Source organism: Protomyctophum parallelum, assembly GCF_964188405.1.
Source record: "Protomyctophum parallelum genome assembly, chromosome: 11".
NCBI classification, from domain to species: Eukaryota; Metazoa; Chordata; class Actinopteri; order Myctophiformes; family Myctophidae; genus Protomyctophum; species Protomyctophum parallelum.
The window spans coordinates 47,763,811-47,788,715 of record NC_139707.1 but is presented as its reverse complement, the minus strand read 5'-3'; the positions used below and the strand labels follow the sequence as shown (position 1 = coordinate 47,788,715).

General features: G+C 45.1%; 1 protein-coding gene across 1 annotated transcript; it reads left to right on the top strand.

The window, feature by feature from the left end:
• Positions 1-24,576, top strand: LOC310867374 (NACHT, LRR and PYD domains-containing protein 3-like). The gene is made up of 15 exons (XM_083777393.1): positions 1-104; positions 335-448; positions 1,015-1,128; positions 2,051-2,164; positions 3,275-3,388; positions 12,530-12,588; positions 12,887-14,183; positions 14,883-15,368; positions 16,100-16,273; positions 16,863-17,036; positions 17,118-17,273; positions 20,020-20,069; positions 23,446-23,993; positions 24,028-24,095; positions 24,487-24,576. Exons 1-15 carry the CDS (start codon positions 28-30, stop codon positions 24,503-24,505), a joined length of 3,564 nt encoding a protein of 1,187 aa, XP_083633519.1. The 5' UTR covers positions 1-27; the 3' UTR covers positions 24,506-24,576.
• Positions 24,577-24,905: the final 329 nt, after the last annotated feature.

Genomic DNA, 24,905 nt, shown 5'->3' with positions numbered 1-24,905 from the left:
TCTTGACAGGTTTCCTGAAGACCAGAGATGAGTCAGTGTGAGGAGAGCGAGGAGGAGGGAGCTGACAAACATCACATCCACAGACCAGAGTCTCCACATACAGAGTATGTTAATCCTGCTAAACACTCCTTGGACTTAGTGTGTCAGAAACAGCTTTCCATAAAGCAATTATACATTTTGAACTCACAAAAGTGACTACTGGCCAATATCAGCGCGTCTTTTACGGTACTTCTGTTTTTATTAATAATGAAATAAAAGACTACGCTCCTTACGTTAATTCACATAATTTGTACACATATTGAATAAATGGTCTTCTTCGTTTCTATGATTCCAGAAGTCTGTACCACAGAGCAGAGTCTCCAACACCCAGCCTTCTGTCTATGAAGAGTGACGTGTCTAAAGGAGAACCTCCTAACTTCAGTAATGAACCTGGACCTCCACACACACAGTATGTCAACTCAATCCTGTGTGTGTGTGTGTGTGTGTGTGTGTGTGTGTGTGTGTGTGTGTGTGTGTGTGTGTGTGTGTGTGTGTGTGTGTGTGTGTGTGTGTGTGTGTGTGTGTGTGTGTGTGTGTCCACTCACCATCACTCCACTAGGGTAGGTATCCTCACATGTTCGCCCCGTGTCCCCTAGGGTAGGTATCCTCACATGTTCTCTCCGTGTCCCCTAGGGTAGGTACCCTCACATGTTCGCCCCGTGTCCCCTAGGGTAGGTACCCTCACAAAAACACGCAGTAATCCTGGTCGGAATGTGTTAAGGAGATAACTGTTACAATTGCTCAATTCAACAGACCCATTCAGGATTCTAAAAACGCCTTCTCAATCCTGACCTAAGTGTTTAGAGAGGCACTTTATCTCCTTGGGCAAATCATTCCATTGCACTGTTTGTACTACATGAATACAAGCTACTGTTATGCTAATTACTGTCTGTTATTTACTTAGTATTATTTCTAGTAGTATTATTCACTGTCTCTGTTGTTTATGTATTGTTATTTCTGTCTGTATGATTCCAGAAGTGTCCACCACAGAGCAGAGTCTCCAACTCCCAGCCTTCTGTCTGTGAAGAGTGATTGGTCTAAAGGAGATCCTCCTAACTTCAGTAACGAACCTGGATTTCCTGATTCACAGTATGTCAACCCTCCTATAAATGTATACAACACTATAACACTGTAACACTATACAATATACACTATAACACTATATAAATATACACTATAACATATTTGATAGTGCCGGTGAGAAGGCGGGCAGCTGTGTTCTGCACTAGCTGTAAACACCTGAGTGACGCATGGTCGATGCCAATATACAAAGAGTTGCAATAATCTATTCTTGATGAAATCAAAGCATGGATAACCATCTCCAGCTGTTTTTAGGGGAGGTAGGATTTGACCGTGGCGATGATTGGAAGAAGAGTTTTAACGACGGAGCTGATTTGTTTATTAAGTTTAAAATCTTTATCAAAAATAAAACCAAGAGGGGGGACAGTGGCACAGTCGGTAGTGTTGTCACCTCACAGCTAGAAGGTCCTGGGTTCGATTCCCGCTGTGGGCGCTGGGGGCGTGTTCTCTCCTCTGCGTCATCAGTGCCCATACCCGAGGCGGGGTTGGCGAAAGGGCCTTTCTTTGTGGAGTTTGTATGTTCTCCCCGTTTCCCCTAGGGTAGGTACCCTCACATGTTTTCCCAGTGTCCCCTAGGGTAGGTACCCTCACATGTTCTCCCTGTGTCCCCTAGGGTAGGTACCCTCACAAAAACATGCAGTAATCCCGGTCGGAATATGTTAAGGAGATAGCTGTTACAATTGCTCAATTCAACAGACCCATTCAGGATTCAAAAAACGCCTTCTCAATCCTGACCTAAGATTTAAGTGTTTAGAGAGGCACTTGTCTTTCTCTCCTTGGGCAAATCATTCCATTGCACCGTTTGTACTACATGGAATACAAGCTACTGTTATGCTAATTACTGTCTGTTTTTTACTTAGTATTATTTCTAGTAGTATTATTCACTGTCTCTGTTGTTTATGTATTGTTATTTCTGTCTGTATGATTCCAGAAGTGTCCACCACAGAGCAGAGTCTCCAACTCCCAGCCTTCTGTCTGTGAAGAGTGACTGGTCTAAAGGAGATCCTCCTAACTTCAGTAACGAACCTGGACCTCCTGATTCACAGTATGTCAACCCTCCTATAAATATATACAACACTATAACACTGTAACACTATACAATATACACTATAACACTATACAATATACACTATAACATATTTGATAGTGCCGGTGAGAAGGCGGGCAGCTGTGTTCTGCACTAGCTGTAAACACCTGAGTGACGCATGGTCGATGCCAATATACAAAGAGTTGCAATAATCTTTTCTTGATGAAATCAAACCATGGATAACCGTCTCCAGCTGTTTTTAGGGGAGGTAGGATTTGACCGTGGCGATGATTAGAAGAAAATAGTTTTAACGACGGAGCTGATTTGTTTTTTAAGTTTAAAATCTTTATCAAAAATAAAACCAAGAGGGGGGACAGTGGCACAGTCGGTAGTGTTGTCGCCTCACAGCTAGAAGGTCCTGGGTTCGATTCCCACTGTGGGCGCTGGGGGCGTGTTCTCTCCTCTGCGTCATCAGTGCCCATACCAGAGGCGGGGTTGGCGAAAGTGCCTTTCTGTGTGGAGTTTGTTTTGTTCTCCCCGTTTCTCCTAGGGTAGGTACCCTCAAATGTTCTCCCTGTGTCCCCTAGGGTATAGTACCCTCACATGTTCTCCCCGTGTCCCCTAGGGTTGGTACCCTCACATGGTCTCCCTGTGTCCCCTAGGGTAGGTACCCTCACATGTTCTCCCCGTGTCCCCTAGGGTTGGTACCCTCAAATGTTCTCCCCGTGTCCCCTAGGGTAGGTACCCTCACATGTTCTCCCTGTGTCCCCTAGGGTAGATACCCTCACATGTTCTCCTCGTGTCCCCTAGGGTAGTTACCCTCACAAAAACATGCAGTAATCCTGGTCGGAATGTGTTAAGGAGATAACTGTTACAATTGCTCAATTCAACAGACCCATTCAGGATTCTAAAAACGCCTTCTCAATCCTGACCTAAGTTTTAAGTGTTTAGAGAGGCACTTGTCTTTCTCTCCTTGGGCAAATCATTCCATTGCACCGTTTGTACTAAATGGAATACAAGCTACTGTTATGCTAATTAATGTCTGTTTTTTACTTAGTATTATTTCTAGTAGTATTATTCACTGTCTCTGTTGTTTATGTATTGTTATTTCTGTCTGTATGATTCCAGAAGTGTCCACCACAGAGCAGAGTCTCCAACTCCCAGCATTCTGTCTGTGAAGAGTGACTGGTCTAAAGGAGATCCTCCTAACTTCAGTAACGAACCTGGACCTCCTGATTCACAGTATGTCAACCCTCCTATAAATATATACAACACTATAACACTGTAACACTATACAATATACACTATAACACTATACAATATACACTATAACATATTTGATAGTGCCGGTGAGAAGGCGGGCAGCTGTGTTCTGCACTAGCTGTAAACACCTGAGTGACACATGGTCCATGCCAATATACAAAGAGTTAAAATAATCTATTCTTGATTAAATCAAACCATGGATAACCGTCTCCAGCTGTTTTTAGGGGAGGTAGGATTTGACCGTGGCGATGATTGGAAGAAGAGAGTTTTAACGACGGAGCTGATTTGGTTATTACGTTTAAAATCTTTATAAAAATTAAAACCAAGAGGGGGGACAGTGGCACAGTCGGTAGTGTTGTCGCCTCACAGCTAGAAGGTCCTGGGTTCGATTCCCGCTGTGGGCGCTGGGGGCCTGTTCTCTACTCTGCGTCATCAGTGCCCATACCCGAGGCGGGGTTGGCGAAAGGGCCTTTCTGTGTGGAGTTTGTATGTTCTCCCCGTGTCCCCTAGGGTAGGTACCCTCACATGTTCTCCCCCATGTCCCCTAGGGTAGGAACCCTCACATGTTCTCCCTGTGTCCCCTAGGGTAGGTACCCTCACATGTTCTCCCCGTGTCCCCTAGGGTTGGTACCCTCACATGTTCTCCCCGTGTCCCCTAGGTTAGGTACCCTCACATGTTCTTCCCGTGTCCCCTAGGGTAGGTACCCTCACATGTTCTCCCCGTGTCCCCTAGGGTAGGTACCCTCACAAAAACATGCAGTAATCCTGGTCGGAATATGTTAAGGAGATAGCTGTTACAATTGCTCAATTCAACAGACCTATTCAGGATTCAAAAAACGCCTTCTCAATCCTGACCTAAGTTTTAAGTGTTTAGAGAGGCACTTGTCTTTATCTCCTTGGGCAAGTCATTCCATTGCACCATTTGTACTACATGGAATACAAGCTACTGTTGTGCTAATTACTGTCTGTTATTTACTTAGTATTATTTCTAGTAGTTTTATTCACTGTCTCTGTTGTTTATGTATTGTTATTTCTGTCTGTATGATTCCAGAAGTGTCCACCACAGAGCAGAGTCTCCAACTCCCAGCCTTCTGTCTGTGAAGAGTGACAAGTCTAAAAATGATCCTCCGCACTTCAGTAACGAACCTGGACCTCCTGATTCACAGTATGTCAACCCTCCTATAAATATATACAACACTATAACACTGTAACACTATACAATATACACTATAACACTATACAATATACACTGTAACACTATACAATATACACTATTACACTATAACATATTTTATAGTGCCGGTGAGAAGGCGGGCAGCTGTGTTCTGCACTAGTTGTAAACGCCTGAGTGACGCCTGGTCGATGCCAATATACAAAGAGTTGCAATAATCTATTCTTGATGAAATCAAAGCATGGATAACCATCTCCAGCTGTTTTTAGGGGAGGTAGGATTTGACCGTGGCGATGATTGGAAGAAGAGAGTTTTAACGACGGAGCTGATTTGGTTATTACGTTTAAAATCTTTATCAAAAATAAAACCAAGAGGGGGGACTGTGGCACAGTCGGTAGGGTTGTCGCCTCACAGCTAGAAGGTCCTGGGTTCGATTCCCGCTGTGGGCGCTGGGGGCGTGTTCTCTCCTCTGCGTCATCAGTGCCCATACCCGAAGCGGGGTTGGCGAAAGGGCCTTTCTGTGTGGAGTTTGTATATGTTCTCCCCGTTTTCCCCTAGGGTAGGTACCCTCACATGTTCTCCCCATGTCCCCTAGGGTAGGTACCCTCACATGTTCTCCCCGTGTCCCCATGGCAGGTACCCTCACATGTTCTCCCTGTGTCCCCTAGGGTAGGTACCCTCACATGTTCTCCCCGTGTCCCCTAGGGTAGGTACCCTCACATGTTCTCCTCGTGTCCCCTAGGGTAGTTACCCTCACATGTTCTCCCCGTGTCCCCTAGGGTAGGTAGGCCTACCCTCACAAAAACATGCAGTAATCCTGGTCGGAATGTGTTAAGGAGATAACTGTTTCAATTGCTCAATTCAACAGACCCATTCAGGATTCTAAAAACGCCTTCTCAATCCTGGCCTAAGTTTTAAGTGTTTAGAGAGGCACTTGTCTTTATCTCCTTGGGCAAATCATTCCATTGCACCGTTTGTACTACATTGAGTACAAGCTACTGTTATGCTAATTACTGTCTATTATTTACTTAGTATTATTTCTAGTTGTTTTATTCACTGTCTCTGTTGTTTATGTATTGTTATTTCTGTCTGTATGATTCCAGAAGTGTCCACCACAGAGCAGAGTCTCCAACTCCCAGCCTTCTGTCTGTGAAGAGTGACAAGTCTAAAAATTATCCTCCGCACTTCAGTAACGAACCTGGACCTCCTGATTCACAGTATGTCAACCCTCCTATAAATATATACAACACTATAACACTGTAACACTATACAATATACACTATAACACTATACAATATACACTGTAACACTATACAATATACACTATTACACTATAACATATTTTATAGTGCCGGTGAGAAGGCGGGCAGCTGTGTTCTGCACTAGTTGTAAACGCCTGAGTGACGCCTGGTCGATGCCAATATACAAAGAGTTGCAATAATCTATTCTTGATGAAATCAAAGCATGGATAACCATCTCCAGCTGTTTTTAGGGGAGGTAGGATTTGACCGTGGCGATGATTGGAAGAAGAGAGTTTTAACGACGGAGCTGATTTGGTTATTACGTTTAAAATCTTTATCAAAAATAAAACCAAGAGGGGGGACAGTGGCACAGTCGGTAGGGTTGTCGCCTCACAGCTAGAAGGTCCTGGGTTCGATTCCCGCTGTGGGCGCTGGGGGCGTGTTCTCTCCTCTGCGTCATCAGTGCCCATACCCGAAGCGGGGTTGGCGAAAGGGCCTTTCTGTGTGGAGTTTGTATATGTTCTCCCCGTTTTCCCCTAGGGTAGGTACCCTCACATGTTCTCCCCGTGTCCCCTAGGGTAGGTACCCTCACATGTTATCCCCGTGTCCCCTAGGGCAGGTACCCTCACATGTTCTCCCTGTGTCCCCTAGGGTAGGTACCCTCACATGTTCTCCCCGTGTCCCCTAGGGTAGGTACCCTCACATGTTCTCCTCGTGTCCCCTAGGGTAGTTACCCTCACATGTTCTCCCCGTGTCCCCTAGGGTAGGTACCCTCACAAAAACATGCAGTAATCCTGGTCGGAATGTGTTAAGGAGATAACTGTTTCAATTGCTCAATTCAACAGACCCATTCAGGATTCTAAAAACGCCTTCTCAATCCTGACCTAAGTTTTAAGTGTTTAGAGAGGCACTTGTCTTTATCTCCTTGGGCAAATCATTCCATTGCACCGTTTGTACTACATTGAGTACAAGCTACTGTTATGCTAATTACTGTCTGTTATTTACTTAGTATTATTTCTAGTTGTTTTATTTACTGTCTCTGTTGTTTATGTATTGTTATTTCTGTCTGTATGATTCCAGAAGTGTCCACCACAGAGCAGAGTCTCCAACTCCCAGCCTTCTGTCTGTGAAGAGTGACAAGTCTAAAAATGATCCTCCGCACTTCAGTAACGAACCTGGACCTCCTGATTCACAGTATGTCAACCCTCCTATAAATATATACAACACTATAACACTGTAACACTATACAATATACACTATAACACTATACAATATACACTGTAACACTATACAATATACACTATTACACTATAACATATTTTATAGTGCCGGTGAGAAGGCGGGCAGCTGTGTTCTGCACTAGTTGTAAACGCCTGAGTGACGCCTGGTCGATGCCAATATACAAAGAGTTGCAATAATCTATTCTTGATGAAATCAAAGCATGGATAACCATCTCCAGCTGTTTTTAGGGGAGGTAGGATTTGACCGTGGCGATGATTGGAAGAAGAGAGTTTTAACGACGGAGCTGATTTGGTTATTACGTTTAAAATCTTTATCAAAAATAAAACCAAGAGGGGGGACAGTGGCACAGTCGGTAGGGTTGTCGCCTCACAGCTAGAAGGTCCTGGGTTCGATTCCCGCTGTGGGCGCTGGGGGCGTGTTCTCTCCTCTGCGTCATCAGTGCCCATACCCGAAGCGGGGTTGGCGAAAGGGCCTTTCTGTGTGGAGTTTGTATATGTTCTCCCCGTTTTCCCCTAGGGTAGGTACCCTCACATGTTCTCCCCGTGTCCCCTAGGGTAGGTACCCTCACATGTTATCCCCGTGTCCCCTAGGGCAGGTACCCTCACATGTTCTCCCTGTGTCCCCTAGGGTAGGTACCCTCACATGTTCTCCCCGTGTCCCCTAGGGTAGGTACCCTCACATGTTCTCCTCGTGTCCCCTAGGGTAGTTACCCTCACATGTTCTCCCCGTGTCCCCTAGGGTAGGTACCCTCACAAAAACATGCAGTAATCCTGGTCGGAATGTGTTAAGGAGATAACTGTTTCAATTGCTCAATTCAACAGACCCATTCAGGATTCTAAAAACGCCTTCTCAATCCTGACCTAAGTTTTAAGTGTTTAGAGAGGCACTTGTCTTTATCTCCTTGGGCAAATCATTCCATTGCACCGTTTGTACTACATTGAGTACAAGCTACTGTTATGCTAATTACTGTCTGTTATTTACTTAGTATTATTTCTAGTAGTATTATTCACTGTCTCTGTTGTTTATGTATTGTTATTTCTGTCTGTATGATTCCAGAAGTGTCCACCACAGAGCAGAGTCTCCAACTCCCAGCCTTCTGTCTGTGAAGAGTGACAAGTCTAAAAATGATCCTCCGCACTTCAGTAACGAACCTGGACCTCCTGATTCACAGTATGTCAACCCTCCTATAAATATATACAACACTATAACACTGTAACACTATACAATATACACTATAACACTATACAATATACACTGTAACACTATACAATATACACTATTACACTATAACATATTTTATAGTGCCGGTGAGAAGGCGGGCAGCTGTGTTCTGCACTAGTTGTAAACGCCTGAGTGACGCCTGGTCGATGCCAATATACAAAGAGTTGCAATAATCTATTCTTGATGAAATCAAAGCATGGATAACCATCTCCAGCTGTTTTTAGGGGAGGTAGGATTTGACCGTGGCGATGATTGGAAGAAGAGAGTTTTAACGACGGAGCTGATTTGGTTATTACGTTTAAAATCTTTATCAAAAATAAAACCAAGAGGGGGGACAGTGGCACAGTCGGTAGGGTTGTCGCCTCACAGCTAGAAGGTCCTGGGTTCGATTCCCGCTGTGGGCGCTGGGGGCGTGTTCTCTCCTCTGCGTCATCAGTGCCCATACCCGAAGCGGGGTTGGCGAAAGGGCCTTTCTGTGTGGAGTTTGTATATGTTCTCCCCGTTTTCCCCTAGGGTAGGTACCCTCACATGTTCTCCCCGTGTCCCCTAGGGTAGGTACCCTCACATGTTCTCCCCGTGTCCCCTAGGGCAGGTACCCTCACATGTTCTCCCTGTGTCCCCTAGGGTAGGTACCCTCACATGTTCTCCCCGTGTCCCCTAGGGTAGGTACCCTCACATGTTCTCCTCGTGTCCCCTAGGGTAGTTACCCTCACATGTTCTCCCCGTGTCCCCTAGGGTAGGTACCCTCACAAAAACATGCAGTAATCCTGGTCGGAATGTGTTAAGGAGATAACTGTTTCAATTGCTCAATTCAACAGACCCATTCAGGATTCTAAAAACGCCTTCTCAATCCTGACCTAAGTTTTAAGTGTTTAGAGAGGCACTTGTCTTTATCTCCTTGGGCAAATCATTCCATTGCACCGTTTGTACTACATGGAATACAAGCTACTGTTATGCTAATTACTGTCTGTTATTTACTTAGTATTATTTCTAGTAGTATTATTCACTGTCTCTGTTGTTTATGTATTGTTATTTCTGTCTGTATGATTCCAGAAGTGTCCACCACAGAGCAGAGTCTCCAACTCCCAGCCTTCTGTCTGTGAAGAGTGACAAGTCTAAAAATAATCCTCCGCACTTCAGTAATGAACCTGGACCTCCTGATTCACAGTATGTCAACCCTCCTATAAATATATACAACACTATAACACTGTAACACTATACAATATACACTATTACACTATAACATATTTTATAGTGCCGGTGAGAAGGCGGGCAGCTGTGTTCTGCACTAGCTGTAAACGCCTGAGTGATGCCTGGTCGATGCCAATATACAAAGAGTTGCAATAATCTATTCTTGATGAAATCAAAGCATGGATAACCATCTCCAGCTGTTTTTAGGGGAGGTAGGATTTGACCGTGGCGATGATTGGAAGAAGAGTTTTAACGACGGAGCTGATTTGTTTATTAAGTTTAAAATCTTTATCAAAAATAAAACCAAGAGGGGGGACAGTGGCACAGTCGGTAGTGTTGTCGCCTCACAGCTAGAAGGTCCTGGGTTCGATTCCCGCTGTGGGCGCTGGGGGCGTGTTCTCTCCTCTGCGTCATCAGTGCCCATACCCGAGGCGGGGTTGGCGAAAGGGCCTTTCTTTGTGGAGTTTGTATGTTCTCCCCGTTTCCCCTAGGGTAGGTACCCTCACATGTTTTCCCAGTGTCCCCTAGGGTAGGTACCCTCACATGTTCTCCCCGTGTCCCCTAGGGTAGGTACCCTCACATGTTCTCCCTGTGTCCCCTAGGGTAGGTACCCTCACATGTTCTCCCCGTGTCCCCTAGGGTAGGCACCCTCACATGTTCTCCCCGTGTCTCCTAGGGTAGGTACCCTCACATGTTCTCCCCGTGTCCCCTAGGGTAGGTACCCTCACATGTTCTCCCCATGTCCCCTAGGGTAGGTACCCTCACATGTTCTCCCCGTGTCCCCTAGGGTAGGTACTCGCACAAAAACATGCAGTAATCCTGGTCGGAATGTGTTAAGGAGATAACTCTTTCAATTGCTCAATTCAACAGACCCATTCAGGATTCTAAAAACGCCTTCTCAACTGACCTAAGTTTTAAGTGTTTAGAGAGGCACTTGTCTTTATCTCCTTGGGCAAATCATTCCATTGTACCGTTTGTACTACATTGAATACAAGCTACTGTTATGCTATTTACTGTCTCCAGCTGTTTTTAGGGGAGGTAGGATTTGACCGTGGCGATGATTGGAAGAAGAGAGTTTTAACGACGGAGCTGATTTGGTTATTACGTTTAAAATCTTTATCAAAAATAAAACCAAGAGGGGGGACAGTGGCACAGTCGGTAGTGTTGTCGCCTCACAGCTAGAAGGTCCTGGGTTCGATTCCCGCTGTGGGTGCTGGGGGTGTGTTCTCTCCTCTGCGTCATCAGTGCCCATACCCGAAGCGGGGTTGGCGAAAGGGCCTTTCTGTGTGGAGTTTGTATATGTTCTCCCTGTTTCTCCTAGGGTAGGTACCCTCACATGTTTTCCCAGTGTCCCCTAGGGTAGGTACCCTCACATGTTCTCCCCGTGTTTTAGGGGAGGTAGGATTTGACCGTGGCGATGATTGGAAGAAGAGTTTTAACGACGGAGCTGATTTGTTTATTAAGTTTACAATCTTTATCAAAAATAAAACCAAGAGGGGGGACAGTGGCACAGTCGGTAGTGTTGTCGCCTCACAGCTAGAAGGTCCTGGGTTCGATTCCCGCTGTGGGCGCTGGGGGCGTGTTCTCTCCTCTGCGTCATCAGTGCCCATACCCGAGGCGGGGTTGGCGAAAGGGCCTTTCTTTGTGGAGTTTGTATGTTCTCCCCGTTTCCCCTAGGGTAGGTACACTCACATGTTCTCCCTGTGTCCCCTAGGGCAGGTACCCTCACATGTTCTCCCTGTGTCCCCTAGGGTAGGTACCCTCACATGTTCTCCCCATGTCCCCTAGGGTAGGTACCCTCACATGTTCTCCCCATGTCCCCTAGGGTAGGTACCCTCACATGTTCTCCCCATGTCCCCTAGGGTAGGTACCCTCACATGTTCTCCCCGTGTTTCCTAGGGTAGGTACTCTCACAAAAACATGCAGTAATCCTGGTCGGAATGTGTTAAGGAGATAACTCTTTCAATTGCTCAATTCAACAGACCCATTCAGGATTCTAAAAATGCCTTCTCAATCCTGACCTGAAGTGTTTAGAGAGTTATTTGTCTCTCTAAACTCCTCTCTCCTTGGGCAAATCATTCCATTGCACCGTTTGTAGTGATGTCAGGGGGTAACCGGCTAGTAACCAGATCGTTATTAGTAATGGTACAACATAAACATTACAGAGACTGTAGTTGTCACTGTACAATACTTTAAAACAGTTGTCATGTTGCACACATGCCTAGAATTGCTGTTATTTGCGCCGCCCAGCTTGTCACACTCCAGGCTGCATGAACAGCGCTGCTCGGGCGCTGTTTTCTGCCCCCTCAATGTCCCAAAGTTCTCTGTTGTACTCCGTCTCCCCACACTGGCACGGTTAGCCAAGTTAGCCATGTGCTATCCATGTTGGAGGGTTTTCTCGTTAGCAAAAGGTCAACAAACAGAACACGGTGACATGCATGCTGATCTTCCTTAATAAAAAAGGCTTAGCCCGTCCAGTGGCTTTATAGTTAGCCTATAGGCTGCTCAGATCTGGACTGGACTTATTTATGTTTTGGAATAGAACCGGCGGACCTCTGTACTGTAGACACGCAGATGCATGCATGCAGATGCGATGCGTTGTTTATTGATGATTAAGCCTACAACAATTTATTTATATTGTTAAATGTTGCTTTAACAACATTTAGTTTGTCTTTTAAAAAGGAGCATGAATAAATGTATACCATTCGTCTACCAACTTTAATTATGTAGCCTATACATGCATATTACATTTGGGGTAGCCTATTAAAAAAAAACAAAAAAAAAACAACAACCGTTAATTAACCGGATAATACCACCGGCTACCCGGCTGGAAAATTAACCGTTAGATACATATGTATCTATAGGTATATATTCTATTGTCTTCATCTATATGTATATATTCTATTGTCTTCATCTATATGTATCTATATGTATATATTCTATTGTCTTCATCTATATGTATATATTCTATTGTCTTCATATATATGTATCTATATGTATATATTCTATTGTCTTCATCTATATGTATATATTCTATTGTCTTCATCTCCACAGAGAGACATTCAGAAACACACCTGGACAGAAGACATTCAGTCAAACCACACCTGGACACAGTAAGACTGGACACATTTTACACTAACATTTTATTTCAATGAATGAAATGTTTAATTTAAATATACTCGTTGTATTCCTGTCTCATTGTCCAAATACAAATACTGATGATAAACACATACATTTAGACTAAAAAAACGATCCAATGTTTTATTTTAGCCAATTTTCTCCTTTTTTCTTTTACAAATTTAGATTTTCTGGAGGATATATACATAGTTGTTTTAATGCTATGGATTGTTCAATGTAAAGTTGTAAATGAAGCATAATGTTTAACATGTATTAATTGTCTCCTCATATCAGATGTCCGTCTGCCGGAGTATGTAAAGGTCTATAAGGTCACTTTGGACGGTCTTGAACATGTGGCATACGTCACTGAACATCCCTCCCTCTCCAACATCTACACAGACCTCCACCTATCAGCGGGAGGGAGTGAAGGGGTTAATCAGCAACATGAGGTGTGGCAGCTTGAGACCGCCTCCAGCATGAAGACCCTCTATGACGTCCTTATCAAGTGCCATGCCATCTTTAAGACCGTCCTCCCTGGCAGAGACACACCCAGCAGCAGAGTTCTGACCAATGGCATCGCTGGCATCGGGAAGACATTCTCTGTGCGTAAGTTCGCTCTGGACTGGGCAAGAGGTTTGGAGAACCAAGATATAGATCTCCTGGTTCTCTTCGCATTCCGGGAGCTGAACTTGGTCCGAGATGAGCAGCACAGTCTTCTCTCACTGATCCATGGTTTCCATCCAACGTTAAAGAAGGTCACAGCAGAGCAGCTCGCTGCCTGGAAAGTTGGCTTCATCTTCGATGGTCTCGATGAAAGCAGGTTTCCGCTGAAATTCCAGAACATCAACGTCGATTCTGACGCCTTCGACAACAATGACGTCGTCTCTGATGTCACGGTGACATCATCGGTGGGCCTGCTGTTGACGAACCTCATCAAGAGGAATCTGCTCCCCTCGGCTCTCTTCTGGATAACCACCAGACCTGCAGCAGCCAATCAGATCCCTCCTGAATGCGTTGACATGGTGACAGAAATACGAGGGTTCACAGACCCCCAGAAGGAGGAGTTCTTCAGGAAGATGTTCAGTGATGATGAGGAGCTGGCCAGCACCATCATCTCACACGTGAAGACATCAAAGAGCATCCACATCATGTGTCACATCCCAGTCTTCTGTTGGATGACCGCTACCGTTGTGGAGGACCTGGTGAAGACAGACCAGACAGGACAGCTGCCCAAGAACCTGACCGGGATGTTCAGCCTCTTCATATCGCTCCTGATAAAAAGGATGAAGACAAAGTATGGCGAGACTGACAGGGATGTTCTTCTGATGCTGTGCATGCTGGCGTTTGTACATCTGAAGAAAGGCAGCGTCACGTTCTACCAAGAAGACCTGGAAGAGTGTGGTCTCGATGTGAACCACACCGCGCTGTACTCGGGAGTGTGCACAGAGATCTTCAAAGAAGAGACCGTTCAATCTCAGAGAAAGATCTACAGCTTTGTTCATCTGAGCATCCAGGAGTTCCTGGCTGCAGTCTACCTGATGCACTGTTTCACACAGAAGAACATGAAGGTACTGAAGACATTCCTGGGAGGAGGAGGAGAAGAAGATGGAGAAGAAGAAGGAGAAGAAGAAGAAGAAGAAGAAGAAGAAGAAGAAGAAGAAGAAGAAGAAGAAGAAGAAGAAGAAGAAGAAGAAGAAGAAGACGTCTTCCTGCAGAGAGCCATGGAAGAATCCATGAAGAGTATGGGAGGAGGAGGAGGAGGAGGAGGAGGAGGAGGAGGAGGAGGAGGAGGAGAAGATGTCTTCCTGCAGAGAGCCATGGAAGAATCCCTGAAGTACGACTTCCTGCAGAGAGCCATGGAAGGAGGAGGAGAAGGAGAAGACATATTCCTGCAGAGAGCCATGGAAGAATCCATGTATGGGAGGAGGAGGAGGATGGGAGGAGGAGGAGAAGAAGAAGATGATCAAATCTTAATCCAGAGAGCCATTCAAGAATCCCTGAAGAGTATGGGAGGAGGAGGAGAAGGAGGAGAAGACTTATTCCTGCAGAGAGCCATGGAAGAATCCCTGAAGAGTATGGGCGGAGGAGGAGGAGGAGAAGAAGAAGAAGAAGACGTCTTCTTGCAGAAAGCCATGGAAGAATCCCTGAAGAGTATGGGAGGAGGAGGAGGAGGAGGAGGAGGAGGAGGAGAGGAAGAAGAAAAAGAAGAAGACGTCTTCCTGCAGAGAGCTATTGAAGGAGGAGGAGGAGGAGGAGGAGAAGCAGAAGAAGAAGAAGAAGAAGATCAAAGTATGAATGGAGAAATTACCCTGGAGGACTTCCTGCAGAGAGCCAGCGAAAAAGCCCTGAAGAGTAAGAACGGCCACCTGGACCTCTTTGTCCGCTTCCTTCATGGCCTCTCGCTGGAGTCCAACCAGAGTCTGTTAGGAGGCCTGCTGGGTCACACAGAGAACAGTCCAGAGAGCATCCAGAGAGTCATCAACAACCTGAAGGAGATGAAAAATGAGAATGCGAGTCTCTCTCCTGACAGATTCATCAACATCTTCCACTGTCTGATGGAGATGAACGACCTCTCAGTTCATCAGGAGATCCAACAGTACCTGAAGTCAGCGGACAGATCAAAGACAAGACTGTCTGAGAGCCAGTGTTCAGCTCTGGCCTTCATGCTGCTGACGTCAGAGAAGGTTCTGGAGGAGTTTGACCTGCACCAATACAACACAACACCATGGGGGACATTCAGACTACTCCCAGCTGTGAGGAACAGCAGAAAGGCTCGGTTAGTAGTCATGTGGATAGAAAACCTGTTGAATCAATCTACCATCTCACCTAATTACTATAACAATAATCAGGTCTCAAATTGTGTGTGTGTGTGTGTGTGTGTGTGTGTGTGTGTGCGTTTGTGTGTGTGTACACTATTTATATAGCATTTTTGCCTAAATGGAACTGACTGACACGCACAGAGAACCGAGTAAAAATTATAAATAAGATAACATTCATAGATCAATGCAAGTTACACACTGTAGTATTAAACCATTTTGGGCGGGAACCCATTTTGGTGTTTTAAATATTATGTTATGCTTTAGCTAAAATAACAGATCTACAAGCTCATAGCGCGCCACTCGGTTGCGCGCTATGAGCTTGTAGGTCTGCTATTTTAATCGAAGAACGACTGACATAGAAACATAGCTTTATCAGAAAACTGTCAGGATGTAGAAGACATTTTTAGAATCTGATCTCAGGTCAGAATGGGTTAATACAGATTATCTGTCTTTCACTTTGATGTTTTCTGGTTCCCTGTTCTTATCTGACCTGTCAATATCTGACCAACTAGACTGTTCTTATATGACCTGTCAATATCTGACCAACTAGACTGTTCTATGACCTGTCAATATCTGACCAACTAGACATTGGTACATTTACATTACACTTTATAGTTAATTTAATTGAACATGAATTTGATCTAAACTGTGTTGATGATCACTGATTTTACATCATCTACATTTACAGACTTGTTGGCTGTGAACTCCAAAAGGCACACTATGAGATTGTGGCTTCAGCTCTCAGCTCTAATCCTTCACATCTAAGAGAATTGGACATCAGTTATAATGACATAACGGATCCATCCATGGACCTGCTCACTGCTGCATTGAAGAGTCCAAACTGTCAACTGGAGATACTGAGGTCACATTATTGTTTTATTATTTATAGTTTGATTCTTAATAATAAGAGTGTTGATAAATTTGACATCATGGTATCCCACTGATTAGAATAATAATATGGTCAGAGTTTGTGTTGTCTAGTTCACACTCTCACATCACAATGCTACGGTACAGTAACTACAATATGTGATCCATCATGGCTGCTAGGGAATTATCATTATCAATGCTACGGTACAGTAACTACAATATGTGATCCATCATGGCTGCTAGGGAATTATCATTATCAATGCTACGGTACAGTAACTACAATATGTGATCCATCATGGCTGCTAGGGGATTATCATTATGTGAACTAATGGGGTACAGTGATTACAGTATGTAGTCATGTTGGCACGCACGCACCAACACGCACACTTACACACACACACACACACACACACACACACACACACACACACACACACACACACACACACACAATTCCTATGTTGGAAGATTAAGATTATGATGATTTACTTCACATTATCCCTGCCTGCCTTCTCTTTCCATCTCTTGGGGTCTTTACTCCAAACCTCTGATATTCAGTCCAGATATTTCATGTGTAATTACAGACTTGCTGGCTGTACCTTCACACAGACAGGATTTGAAGTTCTGCTCTCAGCTCTCAGCTCTAACCTTCTCCATCTGAAAGAATTGGACCTCAGTTTCATCTCCCTGCAGGAATCACAACTGCTTCAGCTCACTGCGTTACTGAAGAGTCCACAGTGTGGACTGCAGATCCTGGGGTAAAGAATGTGTGTTCTCTCTGTGTGGATCTCTACTTGGACATCAACACAGCACTTTGTTAAGTGTGTATTTCTCTGCAGGTTGTCAGGCTGTGGAGTCACAGAGGAAGGCTGTTCTTCTCTGGCTTCAGCTGTGACCTCCATCCCCTCCGCCCAGCTGAAACAGCTGGACTTGAACTTCAGCCACTTAGGAGACTCTGCTCTGAAGAAGCTGTCTGCTGCCCTGGAGACTGTCAAGTGAGTAGACTTGTGTAGAGCGGCCGTCAAAGGTTCCAGGTTAAATTCCCGGCTCCTCCTGGCTGCTACATGTCAAAGTGTTCTTGAGCAAGACTCTCTGAACCCCTAACAGCTCCCGATGAGCATGCATGTTTTCCTCTGCCATCGGTGGGTGAATGTGAACTACATTGTAATGTAAAGCGCTTTATAAATGCAGTTTCCCATATTATTATATCATATTACCATATGATCCATGGTTCATTCTAGCAGAGATTTAATATACAGTAGATAGTGTCTATGTTCCATGGTTCTATAACATAGATTAATATACAGTAGATAGTGTCTATGTTCCATGGTTCTATAACATAGATTAATATACAGTAGATAGTGTCTATGTTCCATGGTTCTATAACATAGATTAATATACAGTAGATAGTGTCTATGTTCCATGGTTATATATAACATAGATTAATATACAGTAGATAGTGTCTATGTTCCATGGTTCTAAAACATAGATTAATATACAGTAGATAGTGTCTATGTTCCATGGTTGTATATAACATACATGGGGGACCAACTGGTGGCCCGGGGGCCAAATGCAGCCCCCACCATCACTTAAAGCGGCCCGCAGGTATATATATCCGAACATTGATATATTATTGTTTTGATGTCTATTTTTTATGTCCAATGTATTTGTATTTGGTTCATAAAGTGAAATGCATTTGAAATTAAATAAAAAAATTACTTTTCAGGATTCCAATTCAAAAATAGCAAAAACATAATTCAGGATTTCAGTTCAAATAATAGCAAAAATAGCTGATCCACAAGCTCAAAACGCGTCGCATTGCGGCGTGTTTTGAGCTTGTAGATTGGCTGTTTTTGCTACGACAGTAGTGTGCAATGTAATGTGTAATATGTGTCCCTCTGGGGTGAGGGTGGAAATATAGCAGAACTCTGACTAGGGAGATAGGTGGGTTATTGTTCTGAGTTTTAATTAATGTAATTAGATGTAATTACTTACCTCTGTCATCGGTGTATGAATGTGTGTGTGAATGGGGGAATGTAATGCACATCTCCTTGGATAAAGGTGCTATATAAATGCACCATTTACCATTTACATACAGTACATGTGAGGGACTTCATATATATATATATATATATTATTTTTTTAATATATTTTTAATAGTTTATTTTAAACCAAAAAGCTCTTTCACACACTTATGCCGCAGTGTGCCAGTGATCACCCTCCTTATTTGTGCCAATGTTGGCACTGGTGCCTAAGGTTGCCTATAACAATTTTAAAATAGCCAATTACAAGCTCCGTTGTAACCAAATGGACCCAAAACAATCTCATATTTAAAGTTGGAATAGACCACTAGATGTTGCTCTCTGAACAACTCTGTTTCATAAGGGTTCTTGCTTGACTCACATCTGTTCTGTAGGGCAGCAATATTATGCAGTTTGCAACGCTGCAATATGGTAGCCTGGCCAGTGTTCATTTTGACAGCTAATACCAATTTAGTCTTTTGAATAACACACGCTTTAGTTTTAGTCCTATTTTACTCATCTGAAATCGTCTAGTCTTAGTCTATAGTCTTAGTCAACAAAACTGGTGGCAGCTGCCTCCAAGCGTCCTTTAGAGGGGAAAGTACAAAGTCGAACGGTTTGCGGAGCGGTCTTGATATCGGAAGGTCGCTAGTTCGTATCCCCGTACCGGCACGTTAAAATTACCACCGCTGAAGTGCCCTTGAGCAAGGCATTGAATCCCTACCATGAAATGTTCTATGAGCAGGGCCTGGCTGTAAGCAAGTTCTTGAGCTTAGTCCAGTTACCCTGGGTAAACAATCATAGTACCTTTCCTTTCCTTTGTCCAGTTACCCTGGGTAAACATAGTACCTTTCCTTTCCTTAGTCCAGTTACCCTGGGTAAACATAGTACCTTTCCTTTCCTTAGTCCAGTTATACCCTGGGTAAACATAGTACCTTTCCTTTCCTTAGTCCAGTTACCCTGGGTAAACATAGTACCTTTCCTTTCCTTTATGGTACCAATGTGTGTGATGTTTGGACAGAGTCTGTGGGAGAATGATGACAAAATGTGTTTAGTAAATATGTGGTGGGCCTAAAACAGGCCAATGTGAGACATTAACCCATTTAGGCCTAAGGCCAATTCTAAAAACGCCTTCTAAAGCCTGACCTAAGTTTTTATTATTTATGTTTAAATAATAAATGTTTATGTTTAACATATATTTATGTTTTTTAAATATTTTTATCCCACGTTTTTGTAACCCATTTTTCACCCCTGTGTCAATCATCTAATGTGATCCTGGGCTCTACACACCCTCCGCCAACCTAGTCCCCATATATGGGGGACAAGGGGAGAGCAACGGACTTGAACTCATGCTTCCTTCATGCCTGAGTGTCCAAGTTGCTCCTTTACACCTGACAGGGGGAGTTTCCCTGGTTGGACGTAGCGCGTGGAAGGAACACGTTATTCCAACCAGTTCCTTTCCCCTCCATCAGGCGCCCCGGCTGGCCAGGGGGAGGCAGTTTAGTGACCAGGATTACTGCATGTTTTTTGTGAGGGTACCTACCCTTCATAAACTTCAATTATTTATATAGCAGCATCAATTCTTTTACATTTTTTAATACTGTACATACTGTACAGAACCCAACAATGGGTTCCCGGCCTGAGGGGGTAAAACACCAAAAGGGGTTCCCGCCCAGAGCAGAGGTTTTGACTTGATTCTTTGTTGTTCTACTTCCTACAGTGTGAATCATGGAGGAGAACACTGGACTAAACCTCAACTCCTTACAACACGTGAGTCTGTCTGTCTGTCTGTCTGTCTGTCTGTCTGTCTGTCTGTCTGTCTGTCTGTCTGTCTGTCTGTCTGTCTGTCTGTCTGTCTGTCTGAAACACCCTATGTTTATATGGCAGTGATTCTCACAGGGTTAAACCCTATGTTTCTATGTCAGTGGTTCTCACAGGGTTAAACCATATCTTAATAGGTCAGTGGTTCTCACAGGGTTAAACCCTATGTTTATGTCAGTGGTTTGTGTGTGTGTGTGTGTGTGTGTGTGTGCATGTGTGTGTGTGTGTGTGTTTGTGCATGTGTGTGCATGTGTGTGTGCGCGTGTGAAAGAATATATATATTCAAAGATTTGCGGCACATTTTTTTTCACGATTTTTCAAAAATAGCAGACCTACAAGCTCATAGCGCGGCACTCGGTGTGTGCGCATGTGTGCATGTGTGTGCGCATGTGTGCGCGCGCATTTGTGTTACACCCACACTATTACACCCACCATCATAGCAGGTACTTTCTGAAAACTGTCAGGATTTAGAAGACATTTGCAGAATCTACAAATGTCTTCTAAATCCAGTTTTCAGAAAAAAAGCCATGTTTCTGTCAGTCTTCTCAAAGATTTGAGTTAAAAACGTTCTGAAAGGCCCAGGCCGTAGCGTAACGGTCTGGGCACCGGACTGGTGATCCAGTCGCGGTGTGCCGCGGGTTCGACTCCCGAACCCGACACGGCCTTTACCGCATGTCATCCCCCCATCTCTCTCCCGTTTCCTGTCAGCCTACTATCTGTCCCTTAAAAAATCAATAAAAGGCGTAAGCCGCAAAAAAAAAAAAAAAAAAAAAACGTTCTGAAAGAATATTTATATTCAAAGATTTGCGCCACATTTTCACGAAAAAAAAAAAAGCAGATCTACAAGCTCATAGCGCGGCACAATGAGCCCGCACGCATGTGTGCGTGTGTGTGCGCGCGCAAGTTTGCGTGTGTGTGCGTGTGTGTGCGCGCATGTGTGTGTGCGTGCAAGTGTGCGTGTGTGCGTGCGCGCATGTGTGGGTGTGTGCGTGCGCGCATGTGTGCGTGCACATGTGTGCGTGTGTGTGTGCGTGCAAGTGTGCATGTGTGTGTGTGCGCATAATGTGTGCGTGTGTTAAGGCTGTCCCCAAACATTCAAGGTTCGAATGTTCGCTCGTTAGGGTTGGCTTTTTTGGCTTTTCTTGACATCAATTTCACCAAAAAAAAACGAAGTTTGAACATTCAGTGTATTCTCTGCTGTCTGGACTTTTGTGAATAATTATGCAAAAATGTCTCATCTGGTTGGACGGCAGAGATATACGTAGATCTCTGCTAAACCTCCGCCCCCTCCCCTCTGCTCCCTGCCTAGTGCCTACCCTCTCTTCTCCGCTTCCTCATTGTGACCGCGACTTTGTTTCTTTGTAATACTTACTAATAATGGCTTCTAGAGAAAAATCAATCTGCTCTGTTGTTGGCTGTGTCAATCAACACAAGTCCTTACACTGGATACCAACTGGCCTAGATGACTCTTTTATTTTTGACGACGTTCCTACCAAGTTGTCAAAGTAGCGCATCTTGGGTTGACAGGAAAGGGGGAATTACCGACATCTACAGGCTAAAATAATGTGTTTTTCCATGGCTTCTCAGGATGAACTTTACACATGCACAAAAACTCGTGTCAAGAAATACTGGAGTGGAGTTGAGTGTTCAAACTTTTTAGACACGTTTGAAGGACGATGGCCAAGACTTTTAATGTTTTTAAAATTATGTTATAAATCATGTCATAATACCTTTAATAAAAATAAATATTATATTTTTTTTCCTTTTTTATTAACTCGAAAATATATCTCGGCGAGAATGTGATATGAGCATGTAAAAAAAAAAAAGTTTCTAGTGCATTCCTGTCAGAAGTTATGTCTATCTCCTTGTTGTGCTGTCCCTCTCCAAACTCCCCATGTGCACATGGCTAGTCGAGCAGTTCTGATTGGCTGCCTCGTCTCCAGCCATGTTGCCTCAGAATTCTTTAGGGACACTAATTTGAGCATAACAGCGGAGCGCAGCTAAAAAGTGGCATAACGTCAGCAGCAGACCCACAGATAATGATAATGCAGCTGGTAATTAATTTTTGAGCTTGTTTCATATTAAATTAATTTACTCACCTAGAGTTTAAATCGTAAAATGGAGGATCATGTAAGAACACACTTTTGTTATTGAAGAGCAGGGTAAATATGATGTTTTGCGCCAAGGTCCTATTCCTGTCCTTACAGTCTAGGCTGTATCTTGTTGTTGTTTTGTTTTGCAACATTATTTCCACGTTGAATCGTTCTGACGGCCGGGTTTGAGCAGCAGTATAGGGGGACAAAGACCAACAGGGGAGCCCACGACGGGACGGATGGCCGCGACCGGGCGTCGCGGATCATGAAAAAGTGACACCGAGGAAGCGACGCCATGGGCCGTCGGAGCCCCCCCTGGGGGGTCCCCCCTAACCGACTGCAATAGGCGAAAAATCAACTGCGAGTCTGCGACGGAACGGGCTGGCGGGGCTGCAATATTAAACATTTTTCAGGGAGAACTCTCGGCCTCTAGCCGTCGGGGCTCTACGCAGCTGCGTAGTTTGCGTAGTGGTAAAAAAAAAAACACTGTGTGTGTGTGTGTGTGTGTGTGTGTGTGTGTGTTGGGAGAGAGAGAGATTGATAAAGAGCGGGGGAGACGCGCTGTGTGCTCGGATCGAGACGGTTATTTTTTTAATTAATTAGAAACAAATGGTCCGAATGTTTACTCGGAAATTCCTGCCGAAGTTCGAGTCCTAAAATAAGGGCTAGGGTACAGCCTTAGCGTGTGTGTGCGTGCAAGTGTGCATGTGTGTGTGCGCGCAAGTGTGCGCGCGCATGTGTGTGTGCGCGCGCATATGTGTGTGTGCGCGCACACATTCTGAAAGAATATATATATTCAAAGATTTGCGCCACATTTTCACGATTTTTCAAAAATAGCAGACCTACAAGCTCATTACGCGTCACTCTGTGCCGCGCTATGAGCCCACGCGCATGTGTGCGCGTGTGTGTGCGCCCGCACGCATGTGTGTGCATGTGTGTGTGCGCGTGCTTGTGTGCATGTGTGCTTGTGTGCGTGCGCGCATGTGTGCGTGCGTGTGTGTGTGTGCGTGTGTGCATGTGCGCATGTGTGCGTGTGTGTACGCGCGCATGTGTGCGTGCGCGCATGTGTGCGTGCGCGCATGTGTGCGTGTGTGCGCGCGCGTGCATGTGTGCGTGTGCGCGCATGTGTGCGTGCGCACGTTGATACGTGTGCATGCGTGCGCGATGATACGTGCATGCGTATCATTCAGTGAAGGATGTATTTAATGTGTACTGTGTTGTTTTCTCATCAGATTTCCAGCGTCTCACTCTGGACACAAACACAGCACACTGTGACCTCTCTCTGTCTGAGAACAACAGGAAGGTGACACGTCAGGATGGTCAGCGTCATTCATATCCTGACCATCCTGACAGGTTTGATAGAAAGCCTCAGGTTCTGAGTTCAGAGAGTCTAGATGAACGCTGCTACAGTGAGGTACAGTTCAGTGGAGCGGTTCAGATAGGAGTGACTGACGGAGACATCGGTAGGAAAGGAGCCGGTCAGGACTGTGTGCTTGGAGGGAATGAACATTCCTGGAGTCTGTACTGTGCTGATGGTCAGCATGTTGACTATTACTCTGTCAGACACAATAGTAAGACGACTGTCCTTCCTATCCGTCCCTCTGGCTCCAACAGAGTAGCAGTGTATCTGGACCGTCCCGCTGGGACTCTGTCCTTCTACAGAGTGTTAGAGGACACTCTGACTCACCTGTACACCGTGCAGAGCACGTTCACTCAACCGCTCTACGCTGGGTTTGGGTTGGGCACTGACTCCTCTGTGTCTCTGTGTGAGGACAGACAGGCTGTGAGGACAGACGGACAGGCTGTGAGGACAGACAGGCTGTGAGGACAGACAGACAGGCTGTGAGGACAGACAGACAGGCTGTGAGGACAGAGACAGGCTGTGAGGACAGAGACAGGCTGTTAGGACAGACAGACAGGCTGTGAGGACAGACAGACAGACAGACAGACAGACAGACAGACAGACAGACAGGCTGTGAGCACAGACAGACAGGCTGTGAGGACAGACAGACAGACAGGCTGTGAGGACAGACATACAGACAGACAGACAGGCTGTGATGACAGACAGACAGGCTGTGAGGACAGACGGACAGGCTGTGAGGACAGACAGACAGACAGGCTGTGAGGACAGACAGACAGACAGACAGGCTGTGAGGACAGACAGACAGGCTGTGAGGACAGACAGGCTGTGAGGACAGACAGGCTGTGAGCACAGACAGACAGGCTGTGAGGACAGACAGACAGACAGACAGACAGACAGGCTGTGAGGACAGACAGACAGACAGGCTGTGAGGACAGACAGGCAGGCTGTGAGGACAGACAGACAGGCTGTGAGGACAGACAGGCTGTGAGGACAGACAGACAGACAGACAGACAGACAGACAGGCTGTGAGGACAGACAGGCTGTGAGGACAGACAGACAGACAGGCTGTGAGGACAGACAGACAGACAGGCTGTGAGGACAGACAGGCAGGCTGTGAGGACAGACAGACAGGCTGTGAGGACAGACAGACAGGCTGTGAGGACAGACAGACAGGCTGTGAGGACAGACAGACAGTGTGTTGTATCATAATGTAATAATCAGGAACAGGTGTGGTGGGGGGGGTGTTTACATAATCAATATGTTTTGGTTTCCATGGAGTCACTGTTAGGGTCATCTGGGGTCACCATTAGGGTCATCTGGGGTCACGGT

Coding starts and splice junctions, on each gene's coding strand:
- LOC310867374 (XM_083777393.1), top strand. CDS start 28: ATGAGTCAGTGTGAGGAGAGCGAGGAGGAGGGAGCTGACAAACATCAC. Junction 12,589..12,886: donor TCAAACCACACCTGGACACA/GTAAGACTGGAC, acceptor TCCTCATATCAG/ATGTCCGTCTGCCGGAGTAT. Junction 14,184..14,882: donor CTGAAGACATTCCTGGGAGG/AGGAGGAGAAGA, acceptor AGAAGATCAAAG/TATGAATGGAGAAATTACCC.